The sequence below is a fragment of the Poecilia latipinna genome, unplaced genomic scaffold (genome assembly GCF_001443285.1).
Source record: "Poecilia latipinna isolate Pla-1442-1.1 unplaced genomic scaffold, P_latipinna-1.0 Scaffold423, whole genome shotgun sequence".
NCBI lineage: Eukaryota > Metazoa > Chordata > Actinopteri > Cyprinodontiformes > Poeciliidae > Poecilia > Poecilia latipinna.
In genome coordinates, this window is record NW_015113039.1 from 56,301 (window position 1) to 77,207 (window position 20,907).

A 20,907-nucleotide genomic window follows, 5' to 3' on the forward strand; every position below is an offset into this window, starting at 1 on the left:
ACACACACACCTTGATTTATCTTCTTTAACTTACATTTGCTCAGAGCTCTCATGTTTTCACTCATCCCCAACAAAGAACATCTCACTCACCAAATTCAGTCTCTGTTCATAGTTGTGTTTTGATCCATGAACCAGGTTTCCATGTGTGATTGAGTTTCACAGAGGTCTCATAGGTACCTATGACTTTCCTTTTGCCTCATGGCTACACAGTTTAAACATCTCCCCCCACCCCCATTAGACATCCATCCCTCTCGGAAATGAACATAAGACAAGGTTTGAGGTTACACCTCACCTCCACATACAATACAACTTTGATCTTTTTGGGCTTCTCACAGTCCTACACAATGTCTCAACTGTGCCTGCTCTGGGCTTGTACCCACCACTTAGCTGTGCATTGGAAAGTGTGCGTTTGGGAGTGTGTTTGACTTTTTCTCCTGGACGATAAAAAAAAAAAAAAAAAGAGAGAGAAATCCCTTAATCCCTTTAGCAGTAGGACCCAGAGAATCTCTGCTGGCAAAATTGAACGGGTACACCTTTATGTTGTCCGAGGCAGGGGGCCAAGATGAGGAAAAAAAAGTTGGTCAGTACTGTAACAAAAAAAAAAAAAGTTGAGCTTTCTGCCTTGTCATTGGCTGAGAAGAGTCTGACAGGAAAATGCAATGGCTCCTAGAGTGAGGACAGTCTGCTCTTATATTTATTGCATTTTAAAATACACACCTTGACTAATTCAGCTGCAGCGTCTGAAGGGAAAACCATCCTCAGCTCGACATGAGCGCTTCCGTTGCCGTATACAGGAACATTTACACGGAGGACCGCTTCAAGCAGGCCTACGGCTCCGATGACAACGCGTCTGGGAGTCTGCGGCTGCGGGAGAAACTGGCCGGGAAGTGCAGGTGTTCAAGGCGAGCCTGGCTTCACCTGCTCAGTGAGAGAGTCCCGCTTTTCAGCTGGCTGCCGAGGTACAGACTGAGGAAATGGATGGTAGGAGACGCTATCGCTGGGCTGACTGTTGGTATTCTTCATATTCCTCAAGGTATGTGCAATTTACTTAATATAATAATAATAATAATAATAATAATAATAATAATAATAATAATACCTGTGTATTAGTATGAGAATAACATTAGCAGTATAATTATTCATTAAATACATTTATTTAGAATTACTCAGACTTTTCCTCCATCTCATTTTCTGACTCTGTCTTTATAAGTCTCACTGCTGGTCAAAATAAATATATAATGAAACTAATAATTAAGTTGATAAAATATTTAAGTGAAAGTTATCCAATACAAGATGTTCCTCATCCAAGTCTATGAGTCTTATTTACAACAAAACGTATTACACTCTTAGGATCAAATACATAACCGTGTCTTTAAAAAAAAAAAACTCTTGCATGATGACATGGAGTGGCCCTAGGCTGCTTATGGAGTAGTTTTGATCTTATGAAAACGTATTTAATGTGTGTATATGTTGAATTTGTGAGTTTCAGCCATAACTCTGTGATACACAGTGTTATCCTGGTTTGAACTTGTTCATCTGCTCTGTAATTGTCATAATTTTGACCTCATCTCAGCCATGTTTTACAGAAAGCTCTATTCAAATGTGTATTATTACTCTCATAACTCCTTTATGATCATCTTTTGGACTGTTATGACAATCTAGCAGCAAATGTGTAATGCATGTGCTTACTTTGAAATTTCACCTTAGACTGTGCACTTTTTTTTTTAATCTAACTCTCATGTACTTACTTTGATTTAAGAAGGAAGTGGTGACATTAAAAATGGGATAAATTAAATGTTTTTAAAATTTGATGTATTTACTTTTTTTCCTAACAGGTATGGCCTTTGCTTTGCTAACATCTGTGGCTCCAATTTTTGGCCTCTACACCTCCTTCTTCCCGGTCGTCCTGTATATGATTTTTGGCACTGGCCGCCATGTGTCCACAGGTAAAATCTCTGTCTACCTTTTATGCTTTGCTAAGGTCCCTGTTGAACTTTTTCCACATTTTGTAACATTACAACCACAAACCTAAAAAATATTTTATTTGGATTTTTTTTTTGTAATAGACAAACACAAAGCAGTGGTTCACTCTTTTTTTCGTTAAAGTTCATCCCTGACCTGCTGTGTTCTTTGACCTTTGACCTTAGTGATGCTTGTTCAGTTATGTTGTCTAACTCAGACATTTTGTTTGTTCTACCTCTTAAATGTTGTGAGGACACTGGTGTCCTCATGGACCCATTGAGTAACATGTAAGTGTTTGGAGGTGATGGTTAAGGGGTTAATGAATACATTTAGAGAAAATATTTTTAGAAATTTATTTTTAAAAATCCTTTCACCCTTCAACTATGCAATACCTTATGTTTGCCAATCACAAAAATCCTAATAACTAGCATGCACGTTTTCACTTGTAACATAAGAAAATGTGATGAAGTTCAATTGGCATTTGCTGAGTAGACTTGGTCTTCACAGGTACCTTTGCTGTAGTGAGTCTGATGACCGGTTCTGTGGTGGAGCAGCTGGTTCCGACTCCTCTGGCCTTCAACTCCAGCTCACCTGAAGCAGCAAACTTTGAGGCCCAGCGGATTGGAGTGGCTTCTGCTGTCGCACTACTCTCAGGAATCTTCATGGTTTGTGAGACACAAACTGTGTTGCGTCTTGCATCCCACGTCAACGCTTTGTCTTTGTGCGGATCCGGATCGGTTACCTGTCTCTCATATTTTGTCCGGCTTCGTCCCAGCTCTGCATGTTTGGTCTTCAGCTCGGCTTCCTCTCCACCTATCTGTCAGAGCCGATTGTTAAGGCTTTCACCAGCGCCGCTGCCTTCCATGTCACCGTTTCACAGCTGCAAAGCATGCTGGGCCTGAGACTCCCTCGCCACACTGGGGCCTTCTCTCTCTTCAAGGTGATCTGTGTTTCTTATTCTCATACTGTTCTAGAAAATTAAAGAGAAACAAATACAAATAAGCAAAGAGGTTTCAGGTTCATCACTTCTTTGTGGGCTCAGACTTTAGCCTCAGTGTTGGAGAACCTTCCTCACACCAACGTGGCTGAGCTGCTGATCTCTGTGGTCTGTCTGGCTGTACTGGTCCCAGTTAAGGAGATCAACACCCGTTACCGGCACCGCTTGCGCACGCCCATCCCTGTGGAGATCCTCACGGTCAGTCAGCTGGCTTCTAATGGATAAGACTAATTACTTACATTACAATGAGCAAGTATTAATTCATGACTTTATGTTCTGCTCTTCAGGTGATTATCGCTACATGTGTAGCCTATTTCTCTTCGCTAGATTCCAGTTACAGCATCGAGATAGTTGGCCTTATTCCTGCTGGGTAAAACTTTAAATGGCAATAAATAAATAAATCTTAAAAGCCTTTTAATTTAAAATAAAATCAAACACATTTTCTATGTTTAGATTCCCAAAGCCACAGTTGCCTGCTTTCCACACTTTTCCCGCCATTGCTGGAGACACGATTGCCATAACTTTTGTTGGATACGCTGTTTCTGTCTCACTGGCGATGATTTATGCTGACAAACATGGATATTCAATACATCCTAACCAGGTAGAACCCATGAATGATACACCTACTTCCTGGACCGTTTGCTCTGAACCCGACCAATCTGTGAACATTGCGTTGAATCAACGTATTTTTGTTTTTCAGGAGCTGCTGGCTCATGGGATCTCCAACACCGTGTCGTCGTTTTTCACTTGTTTCCCCAGCTCAGCCACTCTGGCCACCACCAACATCCTGGAGAGCGCTGGAGGATACACACAGGTATGGGCCGCAATCATAACCGTAACAACACTGCTGTTTTTTCACGTCTGGACTGAGGTCCTTTGGTCCAGGGCTGATGAGTTGCACTAAAAGGGTAATACTGTGTTCCTTCTATGCTAACAACTATTTTAAAATAAAAATCCTGCTTTGAACAGCTAATAAATATATTAGCACATAATCAGAAAAAAGTGAAATTCAGTTATCAATGCATTACACACAGTGATGGATCCAAACATCTCAACAGAAAGTTAAGTGGAATGAAAAAGTGAAGCTAGAGAGATGCACAAGCAAGATATAATTGTAAAGCCGTGGATATTCAAGAGTTTGGGAGATACAGATGGCCTGGAGTTCAACTGGAGTCAGTTCTTCAAGAGCAACACGCTCAGTCATGTTATTTTATAAAAAAATAAAATAAAATGTTAAAACTGTTACCATGTTGTGGCAACAGAATATGAGACAGATAATTTGTGAAGAGATGGAGTTCTTATGTCTCCTCTCAGTGGTCCTACAGCCACTTGCAGAAATACACTACAATACTACAGCTCAGAAACAACCAATCAGAGCCAGGAAGAAGGTCTTAGGAATGTCAATCGTGCTCGTGTGCAAGCTGCTTACGTCCTTTTGTAGCCTTCCCCCGTTCCGCATGTGCAGTCACTCAAGCTCAAGTTTACAGATTAGCTGCAATTGCAATGCTAATGGTGGATAAATCAATTGAACATTACAGGAAATGCGGTAATTTCTCAAGTTCTGGGCAAGCTCCACTGCAGAGAGCAAAGGGGGGGGGGAAGGTGGACCTGTAAGGTGTGCTTGTTCAAATCTTCAGGCTTAGAACTCCCTACTGCAGCATTAACATGGACTGAAACTGTGCTTTTATTTTATTTATATATATCTTTTTAATCCAGCGGTGCCCATTTCTGACACTCATCAAACTGAAAATTGGTGAAGTGGGGAAGACATGCAGGAAAGATCTTGAATTTGGAAGTTCAACATGGGACAACTGTGTGAAAGATCATTAGCCTCATGTATAGCGAGGCTATGGATCACTACTGCTATGCTGTGAGCCGTCCATCAACCAGAGACAACATCAGAAGAGTCTCACCTGGACAAAGGAAAAAAAAAAGACTGGGTTGTTTCTCACTTGTCCAAAGTCGTCATCTGAGATGAAAAAACATTTTTCACTTGGTTAGACAATCAAGATCCAAGAATCCAGAGCACATACAATCATTTTAATCATTTAAAGCCAATTAAATCTTTACGTTTCTTAACACACATTTATATGTGTGTGTCCTTGCAGCTCTCTGGCCTTTTCACCAGTCTGGTTGTATTGATCGTCCTGCTGCTGATCGGACCCCTGTTCTACTTCCTGCCTAAGGTGTGCTCTCGTGACTGTCTCTGTACATGAAGAGAAAGGAAGTAGGATATCTCCACTTACCTTCCCTTTTGTCTCTCCCCGCAGGCTGTGCTGGCATGCATCAACGTTACCAGCCTGAGGCAAATGTTCTTGCAGTTCCGAGACTTACCCGAGCTTTGGAGGATCAGCAAGCTAGACTTTTTAAACCTGCTTAATAGATATTTTTGTTCAGAAGAAAAAGGAGAAAGAAAACAGACGGTTTAATACTGTAGCTTGTTTGGCTGCTGGCGAACTAGTGGGCGCATCTTTAACTGCAACGTCTCCAGATTTTTTGAATCAAGTTCCTCCACAGAATATGTGTTCAATAATTATGTTTTGTTTTTAATTAATCAAGTTTTATTTACTTAGATTGACCTGTTCAATTTGATTTGCTTCGTGGTGATGTTGTCTCTGTCGTTAGATGGTTTGGGTCGTAACCTGGCTGTCTGTGGTGGTACTGAACGTGGACCTTGGCCTGGCCATCGGCGTGGTTTTCTCCATGATGACCGTCATCTATCGAACACAAAGGTGCAATCATTGTCAAGTCCAGGAACTGAGGCTCAGTGCTTGTTTCTGCAAAGCTAGAACTGAAACCTCCAACATGTTTTGTTGAGATTTTCCATGTTGCTAAAGTTATGCATGACCATTTTTTTTTTCACAAATTACTATCTGGAATAACATGAAATGCATTTCTATTGAGCACCTTTATTATGAATCTCCCAAATAAAGTCCAGTTCAAGCAGCTGCCCCCAGAAATCTCCCAGTAAATAGAGTCCACTTGTGTGCAGGGCTAGGTTATAAAGCAATATGCCAAGCTTTGAACGTCTGTACAAAAAAGAGGTAAAACATGGCCGTCCACCTAAACTGGAAAAAGAAGGCGATTGATCACAGGCGAAGGCTATCACTGAAGCAGATTCAAAAATCCACAGCACAACCATAAGAAGTCCCTTTAAAGCTGTGACAAACTGAAAAAGTCGTACGAGTGTGATTACATAAACTTGACACATAAGTGAACAGATGATCAATGCTTCAACAGGGCTGATTGCTCAGTTCTTGGGCGGGCGAGCAACACAGAAATATACAGACCTCTGGAGAACCACAGCAAGGTGAGTAGAGCTTGTAATTCTTTCACTTGTTGCAAATAGACACCGCACTAAAAGTTAAGGTGAACGTGTCTGAAAAAAAAAGTCCATTAGAGGAAATAAATTCCAGCACCATGACCCTTAATGTGAGAGACGATTGGACAGGATTTTATCGAAACAATAAAGATGAGACATTGTTGTTTTTTGGGGTTTTTTTTTCCTATCCAGTGCTATGAAGTGCCCGGGGTGAAAATCTTGACATACAACGGGCCCATCTACTACGGCAATCGCAGCTTCTTCAGGGAGAAAATGAGCAGGGTGTTGGGTCTGACGCCCGAAGAGATCCGCAGTCGGGAAAAGGCCAGGAAAGCTTTGGAGAAACGAGAGAGAGAGGCCTCTGTCAGCACTGTGGTATGAGTCATCAATAACCATTTGTTGGGACAAATGCGACATATTTATAAACTATAAAATGTAACTTAACCCAGCCGTCTTCGTGTTTTCTCCCTATGCTGTTGTTTAGGACAGAGGCATAGCAAACACGTCGTTCTCTTCGGTAAATGAGTTCTTTGAATCAGGTTCGTAGCTGCTTTGTGAAATCACTCAGTTTGGATGTTCTCTCACAGCAGACGTTATGAAACTGCGTGTTTTCACCCTGCAGAAACGCCAGAGAAAGAGGTCCAGGCCGTGCTAATTGACTGCAGCAGAGTCATATTTGTTGATGTTGCTGGAGCGAGGCTCTTCACACAGGTCAGCCTTCAACAAAAGGACATGGCTCCCCCTCGTGATCTGGTCACGTCATGTGATTTTCTTCCTGCAGATGTGCACCGAGTGCCAGAAAGTCGGAGTTCACGTCTATTTGGCAAATTGCAACGGTAAACGTTTTTAATGTCAGATATTTCTCTCATACATTTTTTTTTCCTGTTATGTTACAGTGTAGGTAGGGTTAAATGTGTTAAGTGTGTGTGTGTGTGGATTTATCTTGCTCCCTTTAGAGAGTGTCTTAAAGATCTTGACATCAAGCGGCCTGATGAGTCACATGAATCCTCAGCATATTTTTGTCACCGTTCACGATGCCGTAATGTACATCCAGCAACAGAGGGTACGAATCGTAATCGCTTTCAGTATAAGCAGAGAATAAATCATTTTCACATTTGAATGACAATGTTGTCCTCTGCCATAGGAAAAACCTCCAGAGAACACCACAACAGTTTGGGTTTGAACCGAGAGGCCAGTTTCTGTGGCCTGAGACATCGGCTGGAGCACAAGAACAGCTGGATCGGACTTTGCAGTAGGGGAGTAATTCAAAGACACAGTGGCCTGTTGTAGCAGCACTTAGTATTTTTAATGGTTACATTTCAGCATTAGCCGACCTTTTTCAGATATCACACTCCCTGCTGACACACTTAAATCCATCCTAGCTGGATTTAACTCAAGGAAATGCAGTTCCTCAACACTGTATAACTCTTCTGGACTTTCTCTTCTGTAATATTTCATTTTTACAGTCATATGTATTCTGTATTTCGGCATTGTAATATTTATATGTGTTTGTAATGTTAGCTACCTGTATGTAATAAAATACCAAGCGCACTGAAGAATTTGTTCTATGTTTGTTAATCGTCTGCAGCTGGTCCAAGACGCTGCTGCCCGTCTGCTTATAGGTAACAACGCGAGGACATTACGGTACCTCCATATTGCACTGGATGCATGAATATGTTTTGGGATTGATTTTTATTTTGGTTTTTAAATGTTTAAGCAGTGTAGCACACATCATTTATGTCAAGAGTTTTTACACAAGCATCCTCTCAGATTCTGGAACAATCTCCTTCTCATTTGAATGATGGCTAATACTTTGAACGATTTTAAGGCCGTTTTAACAACCCATCTCATTAACTTGGCTTTTAATTCCAGTTCAGCAGTTGTCTGTTTTCTGTCTCTTTTTTAAGTTGATCTTTTCTTTTTTTATCTGTCTGTTTTATTACAGGTGTTTTTTATTGATCATGTTTTAAATTATGCATCTCTTTGGTTACTCAGAGTAAAGTGTAAAGTGCTCTAAAAAAATGTTGATTGATTCCAGTAGCTTTGATGACATTAAATTATGTAGAGTTCAATTAATGCTGGCACCCCCCGTGGTGACCCACGGTGGTGGCAACATCATGCCGTGGGCACGCTTCAGCAGGGACAGAGGACCTGGACAGAAACGGTGGGCAGATGGATGGACTCAAATGCAGGACAATTCTGAAGAAAAGCCTGTGAGAGATGCTTCTAAATAGAGCTTACCCTTTTTAACAGGACAATAACCCCGAACATCGACAGAATTAAATGGTCTGAGAATAAAACATATTCACGTAGAAAGGGCTAGTCCAAGTCTGGACTTAAATTTACTTCAGAATCTATTTTGGACAGAAAAATGGGCAAAAAATTCATTGTCTCTATGTGAGAAGCTGACAGTCACACACAGAATTGCAGAAAAAAATGTCTTTTTTTTTACCCCCCTTTTTCATCCAGGGAATTGCAAAAAAAGGGAGAGTTCAATACAAATACACAACACATTTCATATATGATCTTTGAATAACCATCAAGTAGCCCCAGTGATTGTTCTTTTTATCTTCACACAGGAATTACAGTCAATACATGATAAAAGGTGGATTTTTTCCTATATTTTAGGTACGAAACTTTTTTCCCCCAGGGGATTGAAATGGAGGGTGGTGTGGAATGTGAAGCATGCCAACCTTGTCAAATTTTGAAGAGAGAAGAGGAGGTGTCTTTGTACGCACTTAGATAATAATAATGATAAAAATATGCCTCAGATTTGAAAAATGAAGAAAAAAACCCTGATTTAAATGTGGAACAATGACAGGAGAGTTGTTTACCATCTGACAAAGACAAAAACAGAGTAATCACATCCACAGAGTTGGTTCAGTGCGATTAAAGATACAGTGTACAAAGATTCACAAGAATCATATTTCCTTCCAACTATTATTTTCTTAAAAGTTGGTAGATTTATTTCAAAACCTTCCGTGATGAAAACTGCCTCTTTCTTGCCACGTTGCTGCCCTCTGCTGGCCAATACACGATACTTTCACAACCCCGCTTAAACCTGGTACCTTGGCCTGATAAAATCTACATCCAGATTTGAGTTCAAAACCACGGTAAAAATAAAGCAAATAAATAATTATGTCCTTGCGGTGTGTTTGATAACTAAGTTGATCATATTATTTCTTTCTCTTTTTTTGGCATATTTTAAGTAATCCTCCCGACACTGTACCCGCTGGGGTTTTCCCTTTAAAGCTCAAGGAGTATTTCACTAATTGGCAGGAAGTAGTCCACTTCAATTAGGACATGATGCACGAGTATCTGGCCAAATGTTTAGTAAGCCAGATTCTACATAAAGACCAACTAACGTGAACACACATGGAAAGGAATTTTAAAAAAATAACCCTGCAAAATCCTCAACAAATCAAAGTCTTAAACAATGAAGACTTGAGTTGTCATTTAAATAAACTCTCACAGGCAACAACATCATACTTAAAATTACCAAATGCCCGCATATGACGGGAGAAATTAAGATATTAGAATTGCAGCCAATGTTTTTTTTTTAACCACAAAGTGTATAGTAATAGACACGTGTTCATATTTATTAAATGTTCCTCCATCCGATAACCAACTACCTACAAATAATTTGCCCAAATATACTGCAAGGTCATTTTTACCTGATCTTTTGTTTCCCTCTGGTGGTGAAACATTGAAATTCTTTTTTTTTTTTGCTTCCAAATGTTTTCATTTGGAAATCTGATATAGGGCGGTGTCCTCGCGGCACACCGCCTTATATTTTTTTTAGATGTTTCCCTTATTCAGTTCAACAAAAGCCTGTTAATCGTGTGTGGTTGAAGCAGGGAGACATGTAAGGCGGTGTCCCTTGAAGACCAGGGTTGGGAAATCACTGATCTAGCACAATAAAAACATTTGGAAATCTGACATTTTTATATGATGCAAGAAAACAAATAACTCAGTGAAGTGGGAATAAGAGTCCAATGTGGACTTTGTGACATTTTCTGGAATCTCTACCCATTTGGAGATTGTGAGACATTTAAAGAGCATGATAACAGAGTGTTATCTGACTTCTGACTTACGCGTGGAGTGACCTTTGGTTTCCTGTGACATAAAATGAGCGCTGTAATCAATTAAATGAGATAGTAGACTAAAAACTACTAAGAACTGTTCATTATTGTTGCAACCTCTAGACACGATAACGGAATCTGTAACTTGCGTTAGCATAAAGACAACAAGGTTAGCATTTTTTTTCTTTTTTTTGTGTGCAAATTAAATATATTCCCTCCTCTAGAAGATCAATACATCACGACAACTTATAATAGTCCATTCACACACAAAAATACAATTACTCACTAAGAGCAATTAGCATCAAAATTCTCCCTTACAAATTCAAAAGAAAACAAGTAAACAGTAAACAAATTGCAAAAAATGAGTAGTGCTTCAAAGAACAAGAATCGTTTGGATTGTTAACATCACAACAGGTGGTTAAAAAAAAAGAAAAAAAAAAACAGTTGTGAGCAACAAACAAAAAACAAAACATCTATTAGCCAAGAGCAACGCCTATTTGTTTTCATGAGACCACTGGAAGTGCATTTTTTATTGACTGGTCATGCACTTGAATCTGTTCTTAAAGTAAAAGATCTCATTTCTGCTAACACCCGTACTTCCAGAAGAGTATCGAAACTGCTCGTAGGCCTTCTGTGTTTCGGTTTTAGTCCATGGCAACTTGATCTTTGACGCGTGGCTAACGATGACGTCACTACAGGAGCCGATGTGCATGGTGCCCAGAGCATCTACAAAAAACTCTGCAGAAATAAAAGGCAAAAATAAGTCATGCGTGCATTTAAAGCTTTATTCTCAGAGGTTTAACGTATTTAATGGCCTCTGACCTAGATGGCCTGTTCTTGACAGGCGCGGGTCGAAGCCAACCTGCCGAACTTTGTCCGTTCGAGCCATGAAGAAGTTGATGACGGCGTCTGCGACGACGCAGTTGGGAAATCCTTCGATAGCATGGTGGTGTCCGATCCTCATATTTAAACAGTCGCCTTCATTTCCGCCTTCTTCCACTGAAATGGTGTGACGGTATGTGGCAGTGTAACCAGTAACCTCTCTCACTGCACCACCAACCTGACGTTTATGCAAAAAAAAAAAAAAGAAAAGAAAAAAATAGATAAGTACAAAATAAAAAAAGTTATATATATATATATATATATATATATATATATATATATATATATATATATATATAAAGCAAGAAAATATTGACAGTCTGGTAGGGTCAGTGCTATTTAAATGTACACACTATCTGAATATCTCATTTATTTGTCCTTCTTACACCCCACTTGATTTTGTATAGGCTAAGATATGACACTTTTACACCCTGTTGTGTCATCTAATATAAATTATTAGTGGCGACATGCAGATAGATGTCTGTCTATTTATACCAGTCTGCCTTATACAGAATGAAGTCCATCAAGTAAGCATAAGTGCAGTTTGTGGTGGCTCCAAAACATTTTAGGCCATTTATGTTATGGCCTCCACAAAAACATGCCAGCGTGTTAAATCCCAGGAACCACTTCCAGGCAGACTTTCACATCCTTTTCAGTGAACAATGTGCAAGCTGTTTTTGTGTGTGGTAAAGCTAGATGGACAGCAAGNAAAAATAAAATAAAATGTTAAAACTGTTACCATGTTGTGGCAACAGAATATGAGACAGATAATTTGTGAAGAGATGGAGTTCTTATGTCTCCTCTCAGTGGTCCTACAGCCACTTGCAGAAATACACTACAATACTACAGCTCAGAAACAACCAATCAGAGCCAGGAAGAAGGTCTTAGGAATGTCAATCGTGCTCGTGTGCAAGCTGCTTACGTCCTTTTGTAGCCTTCCCCCGTTCCGCATGTGCAGTCACTCAAGCTCAAGTTTACAGATTAGCTGCAATTGCAATGCTAATGGTGGATAAATCAATTGAACATTACAGGAAATGCGGTAATTTCTCAAGTTCTGGGCAAGCTCCACTGCAGAGAGCAAAGGGGGGGGGGAAGGTGGACCTGTAAGGTGTGCTTGTTCAAATCTTCAGGCTTAGAACTCCCTACTGCAGCATTAACATGGACTGAAACTGTGCTTTTATTTTATTTATATATATCTTTTTAATCCAGCGGTGCCCATTTCTGACACTCATCAAACTGAAAATTGGTGAAGTGGGGAAGACATGCAGGAAAGATCTTGAATTTGGAAGTTCAACATGGGACAACTGTGTGAAAGATCATTAGCCTCATGTATAGCGAGGCTATGGATCACTACTGCTATGCTGTGAGCCGTCCATCAACCAGAGACAACATCAGAAGAGTCTCACCTGGACAAAGGAAAAAAAAAAGACTGGGTTGTTTCTCACTTGTCCAAAGTCGTCATCTGAGATGAAAAAACATTTTTCACTTGGTTAGACAATCAAGATCCAAGAATCCAGAGCACATACAATCATTTTAATCATTTAAAGCCAATTAAATCTTTACGTTTCTTAACACACATTTATATGTGTGTGTCCTTGCAGCTCTCTGGCCTTTTCACCAGTCTGGTTGTATTGATCGTCCTGCTGCTGATCGGACCCCTGTTCTACTTCCTGCCTAAGGTGTGCTCTCGTGACTGTCTCTGTACATGAAGAGAAAGGAAGTAGGATATCTCCACTTACCTTCCCTTTTGTCTCTCCCCGCAGGCTGTGCTGGCATGCATCAACGTTACCAGCCTGAGGCAAATGTTCTTGCAGTTCCGAGACTTACCCGAGCTTTGGAGGATCAGCAAGCTAGACTTTGTAGGACTGCTTAATAGATATTTTTGTTCAGAAGAAAAAGGAGAAAGAAAACAGACGGTTTAATACTGTAGCTTGTTTGGCTGCTGGCGAACTAGTGGGCGCATCTTTAACTGCAACGTCTCCAGATTTTTTGAATCAAGTTCCTCCACAGAATATGTGTTCAATAATTATGTTTTGTTTTTAATTAATCAAGTTGTATTTACTTAGATTGACCTGTTCAATTTGATTTGCTTCGTGGTGATGTTGTCTCTGTCGTTAGATGGTTTGGGTCGTAACCTGGCTGTCTGTGGTGGTACTGAACGTGGACCTTGGCCTGGCCATCGGCGTGGTTTTCTCCATGATGACCGTCATCTATCGAACACAAAGGTGCAATCATTGTCAAGTCCAGGAACTGAGGCTCAGTGCTTGTTTCTGCAAAGCTAGAACTGAAACCTCCAACATGTTTTGTTGAGATTTTCCATGTTGCTAAAGTTATGCATGACCATTTTTTTTTTCACAAATTACTATCTGGAATAACATGAAATGCATTTCTATTGAGCACCTTTATTATGAATCTCCCAAATAAAGTCCAGTTCAAGCAGCTGCCCCCAGAAATCTCCCAGTAAATAGAGTCCACTTGTGTGCAGGGCTAGGTTATAAAGCAATATGCCAAGCTTTGAACGTCTGTACAAAAAAGAGGTAAAACATGGCCGTCCACCTAAACTGGAAAAAGAAGGCGATTGATCACAGGCGAATGTTATCACTGAAGGAGATTCAAAAATCCACAGCACAACCATAAGAAGTCCCTTTAAAGCTGTGACAAACTGAAAAAGTCGTACGAGTGTGATTACATAAACTTGACACATAAGTGAACAGATGATCAATGCTTCAACAGGGCTGATTGCTCAGTTCTTGGGCGGGCGAGCAACACAGAAATATACAGACCTCTGGAGAACCACAGCAAGGTGAGTAGAGCTTGTAATTCTTTCACTTGTTGCAAATAGACACCGCACTAAAAGTTAAGGTGAACGTGTCTGAAAAAAAAAGTCCATTAGAGGAAATAAATTCCAGCACCATGACCCTTAATGTGAGAGACGATTGGACAGGATTTTATCGAAACAATAAAGATGAGACATTGTTGTTTTTTGGGGTTTTTTTTTCCTATCCAGTGCTATGAAGTGCCCGGGGTGAAAATCTTGACATACAACGGGCCCATCTACTACGGCAATCGCAGCTTCTTCAGGGAGAAAATGAGCAGGGTGTTGGGTCTGACGCCCGAAGAGATCCGCAGTCGGGAAAAGGCCAGGAAAGCTTTGGAGAAACGAGAGAGAGAGGCCTCTGTCAGCACTGTGGTATGAGTCATCAATAACCATTTGTTGGGACAAATGCGACATATTTATAAACTATAAAATGTAACTTAACCCAGCCGTCTTCGTGTTTTCTCCCTATGCTGTTGTTTAGGACAGAGGCATAGCAAACACGTCGTTCTCTTCGGTAAATGAGTTCTTTGAATCAGGTTCGTAGCTGCTTTGTGAAATCACTCAGTTTGGATGTTCTCTCACAGCAGACGTTATGAAACTGCGTGTTTTCACCCTGCAGAAACGCCAGAGAAAGAGGTCCAGGCCGTGCTAATTGACTGCAGCAGAGTCATATTTGTTGATGTTGCTGGAGCGAGGCTCTTCACACAGGTCAGCCTTCAACAAAAGGACATGGCTCCCCCTCGTGATCTGGTCACGTCATGTGATTTTCTTCCTGCAGATGTGCACCGAGTGCCAGAAAGTCGGAGTTCACGTCTATTTGGCAAATTGCAACGGTAAACGTTTTTAATGTCAGATATTTCTCTCATACATTTTTTTTTCCTGTTATGTTACAGTGTAGGTAGGGTTAAATGTGTTAAGTGTGTGTGTGTGTGGATTTATCTTGCTCCCTTTAGAGAGTGTCTTAAAGATCTTGACATCAAGCGGCCTGATGAGTCACATGAATCCTCAGCATATTTTTGTCACCGTTCACGATGCCGTAATGTACATCCAGCAACAGAGGGTACGAATCGTAATCGCTTTCAGTATAAGCAGAGAATAAATCATTTTCACATTTGAATGACAATGTTGTCCTCTGCCATAGGAAAAACCTCCAGAGAACACCACAACAGTTTGGGTTTGAACCGAGAGGCCAGTTTCTGTGGCCTGAGACATCGGCTGGAGCACAAGAACAGCTGGATCGGACTTTGCAGTAGGGGAGTAATTCAAAGACACAGTGGCCTGTTGTAGCAGCACTTAGTATTTTTAATGGTTACATTTCAGCATTAGCCGACCTTTTTCAGATATCACACTCCCTGCTGACACACTTAAATCCATCCTAGCTGGATTTAACTCAAGGAAATGCAGTTCCTCAACACTGTATAACTCTTCTGGACTTTCTCTTCTGTAATATTTCATTTTTACAGTCATATGTATTCTGTATTTCGGCATTGTAATATTTATATGTGTTTGTAATGTTAGCTACCTGTATGTAATAAAATACCAAGCGCACTGAAGAATTTGTTCTATGTTTGTTAATCGTCTGCAGCTGGTCCAAGACGCTGCTGCCCGTCTGCTTATAGGTAACAACGCGAGGACATTACGGTACCTCCATATTGCACTGGATGCATGAATATGTTTTGGGATTGATTTTTATTTTGGTTTTTAAATGTTTAAGCAGTGTAGCACACATCATTTATGTCAAGAGTTTTTACACAAGCATCCTCTCAGATTCTGGAACAATCTCCTTCTCATTTGAATGATGGCTAATACTTTGAACGATTTTAAGGCCGTTTTAACAACCCATCTCATTAACTTGGCTTTTAATTCCAGTTCAGCAGTTGTCTGTTTTCTGTCTCTTTTTTAAGTTGATCTTTTCTTTTTTTATCTGTCTGTTTTATTACAGGTGTTTTTTATTGATCATGTTTTAAATTATGCATCTCTTTGGTTACTCAGAGTAAAGTGTAAAGTGCTCTAAAAAAATGTTGATTGATTCCAGTAGCTTTGATGACATTAAATTATGTAGAGTTCAATTAATGCTGGCACCCCCCGTGGTGACCCACGGTGGTGGCAACATCATGCCGTGGGCACGCTTCAGCAGGGACAGAGGACCTGGACAGAAACGGTGGGCAGATGGATGGACTCAAATGCAGGACAATTCTGAAGAAAAGCCTGTGAGAGATGCTTCTAAATAGAGCTTACCCTTTTTAACAGGACAATAACCCCGAACATCGACAGAATTAAATGGTCTGAGAATAAAACATATTCACGTAGAAAGGGCTAGTCCAAGTCTGGACTTAAATTTACTTCAGAATCTATTTTGGACAGAAAAATGGGCAAAAAATTCATTGTCTCTATGTGAGAAGCTGACAGTCACACACAGAATTGCAGAAAAAAATGTCTTTTTTTTTACCCCCCTTTTTCATCCAGGGAATTGCAAAAAAAGGGAGAGTTCAATACAAATACACAACACATTTCATATATGATCTTTGAATAACCATCAAGTAGCCCCAGTGATTGTTCTTTTTATCTTCACACAGGAATTACAGTCAATACATGATAAAAGGTGGATTTTTTCCTATATTTTAGGTACGAAACTTTTTTCCCCCAGGGGATTGAAATGGAGGGTGGTGTGGAATGTGAAGCATGCCAACCTTGTCAAATTTTGAAGAGAGAAGAGGAGGTGTCTTTGTACGCACTTAGATAATAATAATGATAAAAATATGCCTCAGATTTGAAAAATGAAGAAAAAAACCCTGATTTAAATGTGGAACAATGACAGGAGAGTTGTTTACCATCTGACAAAGACAAAAACAGAGTAATCACATCCACAGAGTTGGTTCAGTGCGATTAAAGATACAGTGTACAAAGATTCACAAGAATCATATTTCCTTCCAACTATTATTTTCTTAAAAGTTGGTAGATTTATTTCAAAACCTTCCGTGATGAAAACTGCCTCTTTCTTGCCACGTTGCTGCCCTCTGCTGGCCAATACACGATACTTTCACAACCCCGCTTAAACCTGGTACCTTGGCCTGATAAAATCTACATCCAGATTTGAGTTCAAAACCACGGTAAAAATAAAGCAAATAAATAATTATGTCCTTGCGGTGTGTTTGATAACTAAGTTGATCATATTATTTCTTTCTCTTTTTTTGGCATATTTTAAGTAATCCTCCCGACACTGTACCCGCTGGGGTTTTCCCTTTAAAGCTCAAGGAGTATTTCACTAATTGGCAGGAAGTAGTCCACTTCAATTAGGACATGATGCACGAGTATCTGGCCAAATGTTTAGTAAGCCAGATTCTACATAAAGACCAACTAACGTGAACACACATGGAAAGGAATTTTAAAAAAATAACCCTGCAAAATCCTCAACAAATCAAAGTCTTAAACAATGAAGACTTGAGTTGTCATTTAAATAAACTCTCACAGGCAACAACATCATACTTAAAATTACCAAATGCCCGCATATGACGGGAGAAATTAAGATATTAGAATTGCAGCCAATGTTTTTTTTTTAACCACAAAGTGTATAGTAATAGACACGTGTTCATATTTATTAAATGTTCCTCCATCCGATAACCAACTACCTACAAATAATTTGCCCAAATATACTGCAAGGTCATTTTTACCTGATCTTTTGTTTCCCTCTGGTGGTGAAACATTGAAATTCTTTTTTTTTTTTGCTTCCAAATGTTTTCATTTGGAAATCTGATATAGGGCGGTGTCCTCGCGGCACACCGCCTTATATTTTTTTTAGATGTTTCCCTTATTCAGTTCAACAAAAGCCTGTTAATCGTGTGTGGTTGAAGCAGGGAGACATGTAAGGCGGTGTCCCTTGAAGACCAGGGTTGGGAAATCACTGATCTAGCACAATAAAAACATTTGGAAATCTGACATTTTTATATGATGCAAGAAAACAAATAACTCAGTGAAGTGGGAATAAGAGTCCAATGTGGACTTTGTGACATTTTCTGGAATCTCTACCCATTTGGAGATTGTGAGACATTTAAAGAGCATGATAACAGAGTGTTATCTGACTTCTGACTTACGCGTGGAGTGACCTTTGGTTTCCTGTGACATAAAATGAGCGCTGTAATCAATTAAATGAGATAGTAGACTAAAAACTACTAAGAACTGTTCATTATTGTTGCAACCTCTAGACACGATAACGGAATCTGTAACTTGCGTTAGCATAAAGACAACAAGGTTAGCATTTTTTTTCTTTTTTTTGTGTGCAAATTAAATATATTCCCTCCTCTAGAAGATCAATACATCACGACAACTTATAATAGTCCATTCACACACAAAAATACAATTACTCACTAAGAGCAATTAGCATCAAAATTCTCCCTTACAAATTCAAAAGAAAACAAGTAAACAGTAAACAAATTGCAAAAAATGAGTAGTGCTTCAAAGAACAAGAATCGTTTGGATTGTTAACATCACAACAGGTGGTTAAAAAAAAAAGAAAAAAAAAAACAGTTGTGAGCAACAAACAAAAAACAAAACATCTATTAGCCAAGAGCAACGCCTATTTGTTTTCATGAGACCACTGGAAGTGCATTTTTTATTGACTGGTCATGCACTTGAATCTGTTCTTAAAGTAAAAGATCTCATTTCTGCTAACACCCGTACTTCCAGAAGAGTATCGAAACTGCTCGTAGGCCTTCTGTGTTTCGGTTTTAGTCCATGGCAACTTGATCTTTGACGCGTGGCTAACGATGACGTCACTACAGGAGCCGATGTGCATGGTGCCCAGAGCATCTACAAAAAACTCTGCAGAAATAAAAGGCAAAAATAAGTCATGCGTGCATTTAAAGCTTTATTCTCAGAGGTTTAACGTATTTAATGGCCTCTGACCTAGATGGCCTGTTCTTGACAGGCGCGGGTCGAAGCCAACCTGCCGAACTTTGTCCGTTCGAGCCATGAAGAAGTTGATGACGGCGTCTGCGACGACGCAGTTGGGAAATCCTTCGATAGCATGGTGGTGTCCGATCCTCATATTTAAACAGTCGCCTTCATTTCCGCCTTCTTCCACTGAAATGGTGTGACGGTATGTGGCAGTGTAACCAGTAACCTCTCTCACTGCACCACCAACCTGACGTTTATGCAAAAAAAAAAAAAAGAAAAGAAAAAAATAGATAAGTACAAAATAAAAAAAGTTATATATATATATATATATATATATATATATATATATATATATATATATATATATAAAGCAAGAAAATATTGACAGTCTGGTAGGGTCAGTGCTATTTAAATGTACACACTATCTGAATATCTCATTTATTTGTCCTTCTTACACCCCACTTGATTTTGTATAGGCTAAGATATGACACTTTTACACCCTGTTGTGTCATCTAATATAAATTATTAGTGGCGACATGCAGATAGATGTCTGTCTATTTATACCAGTCTGCCTTATACAGAATGAAGTCCATCAAGTAAGCATAAGTGCAGTTTGTGGTGGCTCCAAAACATTTTAGGCCATTTATGTTATGGCCTCCACAAAAACATGCCAGCGTGTTAAATCCCAGGAACCACTTCCAGGCAGACTTTCACATCCTTTTCAGTGAACAATGTGCAAGCTGTTTTTGTGTGTGGTAAAGCTAGATGGACAGCAAGATAAACTTCCCCCTTCAATTGGTTTCAAAAATGAGGTTCTTCTTTTTGCCCAGTAACAGCTAGACTTCTCATAAAGCAGTGTTTCTCAACCCTGGTTCTCACCGCCCCCCTTTTTAAAAAAAAAAAAAAAATTAACAAGATACAAGACATGGTCTCCTGAGCTGATCTAGAGAAAATTATACATTCTTCTGTGTCATTGCGCTTTGGCTGTCGCACTGCTTTTTCTACCAGTCTGGACAGGTCATCCTGTCTCATGTCTGAAAACTATTCAGAATGCAGCAGAGAGAGTCCACTGAATTTAGTAAATACACTCATATTACCACAAACATATAAAAACAGGGTCTCTGTCTATTAATGGGCTACTTGTATAGCACTTGATCAAGTTCAGAGGACTGCGCATGGTGGGTTAGGGTGACATGGCTGTGTGAAGTGTGTGAAGTGTGTGAAGCGCTGTACCTCATTATACTCTCTACACTGGCTCCCAGAGGTCTGTAGAAATTGTTTCTTAAGTTCTTGTTCTCAAATGTCTCTGAATGTCCATTGTCCTGATTATTAGTGTCAGCTTTAGACCAAACACTCTGCTGCTCATCCAGATCTTCTGGTTGTTCCACGTACTCAGTTAAAAACTAGAGGGCAGCAGGCTGTGGCTCCTTGTTTTTGTACATAACTGTGATTAATGTTGACCAGTGCTTTGTGACTAACGTGTCTGCTGTCGTGGAAAATAAAAAAATTAACAAAGGGTAGAGAAACTGTCAAGAAATGAGAAAAATCAATCTTTGTCTTTAGATACTTAATTCGAAAGCAGAAGGCATTCGAAGGATCAGACTCAGAAAGTCAGAAAAGCAGCCCCTCCCCCAAAATGAAGCTGTACGTTGTCAAGAAAAGTCGAGCTCATCCCAATTCCCCATGCTGGAGATTTTAGTTTAATAATAACAATAAATAAAGTTATCTTTAAAACTACACAGGTGACATCAAGACCCAACAGTAGAGTCAGACGGTAATGAAATTAATCTGGTTGTGTGAGTTGTTATTGTGTCCTGCAAACTTTGCTTTAATTCTACTTTTTTCTATTTAATCATAAAAAAATCATAATCAGGTAGAAAGAGAGTCATGTAACAGGAAGAGCAGGTTTCCTGGAGAAAGAGGAAGTTTCTAGCCTGCAGTGATTAAAAAT

At 39.7% G+C, this 20,907-nt stretch overlaps 4 protein-coding genes across 4 annotated transcripts in view; 2 read left to right on the forward strand and 2 right to left on the reverse strand.

The window, feature by feature from the left end:
* The first annotated feature begins 537 nt into the window (after positions 1 to 537).
* slc26a10 (solute carrier family 26 member 10) lies at positions 538 to 7,837 on the forward strand. Its single transcript, XM_015037891.1, has 18 exons — positions 538 to 1,033; positions 1,836 to 1,946; positions 2,470 to 2,627; positions 2,738 to 2,902; positions 3,005 to 3,157; positions 3,247 to 3,329; positions 3,413 to 3,560; positions 3,660 to 3,773; positions 5,068 to 5,145; positions 5,230 to 5,325; positions 5,585 to 5,691; positions 6,200 to 6,269; positions 6,474 to 6,656; positions 6,766 to 6,820; positions 6,904 to 6,992; positions 7,063 to 7,117; positions 7,238 to 7,344; positions 7,426 to 7,837. Exons 1-18 carry the CDS (start codon positions 769 to 771, stop codon positions 7,462 to 7,464), a joined length of 2,076 nt encoding a protein of 691 aa, XP_014893377.1. The 5' UTR covers positions 538 to 768; the 3' UTR covers positions 7,465 to 7,837.
* Positions 7,838 to 9,857: 2,020 nt separating this feature from the next.
* Positions 9,858 to 11,421, reverse strand: LOC106950803 (beta-1,4 N-acetylgalactosaminyltransferase 1-like). Its single transcript, XM_015037892.1, has 2 exons — positions 11,186 to 11,421; positions 9,858 to 11,101 (listed from the first exon to the last, which is right to left on the reverse strand). The coding sequence occupies exons 1-2, from the start codon at positions 11,325 to 11,327 to the stop codon at positions 10,893 to 10,895; spliced, it is 351 nt and encodes a 116-aa protein (XP_014893378.1). The 5' UTR covers positions 11,328 to 11,421; the 3' UTR covers positions 9,858 to 10,892.
* Positions 11,422 to 12,587: 1,166 nt separating this feature from the next.
* Positions 12,588 to 15,616, forward strand: LOC106950799 (prestin-like). Its single transcript, XM_015037887.1, has 11 exons — positions 12,588 to 12,608; positions 12,847 to 12,924; positions 13,009 to 13,104; positions 13,364 to 13,470; positions 13,979 to 14,048; positions 14,253 to 14,435; positions 14,545 to 14,599; positions 14,683 to 14,771; positions 14,842 to 14,896; positions 15,017 to 15,123; positions 15,205 to 15,616. The coding sequence occupies exons 1-11, from the start codon at positions 12,588 to 12,590 to the stop codon at positions 15,241 to 15,243; spliced, it is 900 nt and encodes a 299-aa protein (XP_014893373.1). The 3' UTR covers positions 15,244 to 15,616.
* Positions 15,617 to 17,636: 2,020 nt separating this feature from the next.
* LOC106950804 (beta-1,4 N-acetylgalactosaminyltransferase 1-like) overlaps positions 17,637 to 20,907 on the reverse strand; it is a 22,055-nt gene continuing 18,784 nt past the window's right edge. Inside the window, exons 10-11 of the mRNA XM_015037893.1 lie at positions 18,966 to 19,203; positions 17,637 to 18,881 (exon numbers count right to left, since the gene is read on the reverse strand). Of these exons, the coding sequence (XP_014893379.1) occupies positions 18,673 to 18,881; positions 18,966 to 19,203 (447 nt within the window). The 3' untranslated portion in view covers positions 17,637 to 18,672. The remainder of the gene's footprint in view (positions 18,882 to 18,965; positions 19,204 to 20,907) is intronic.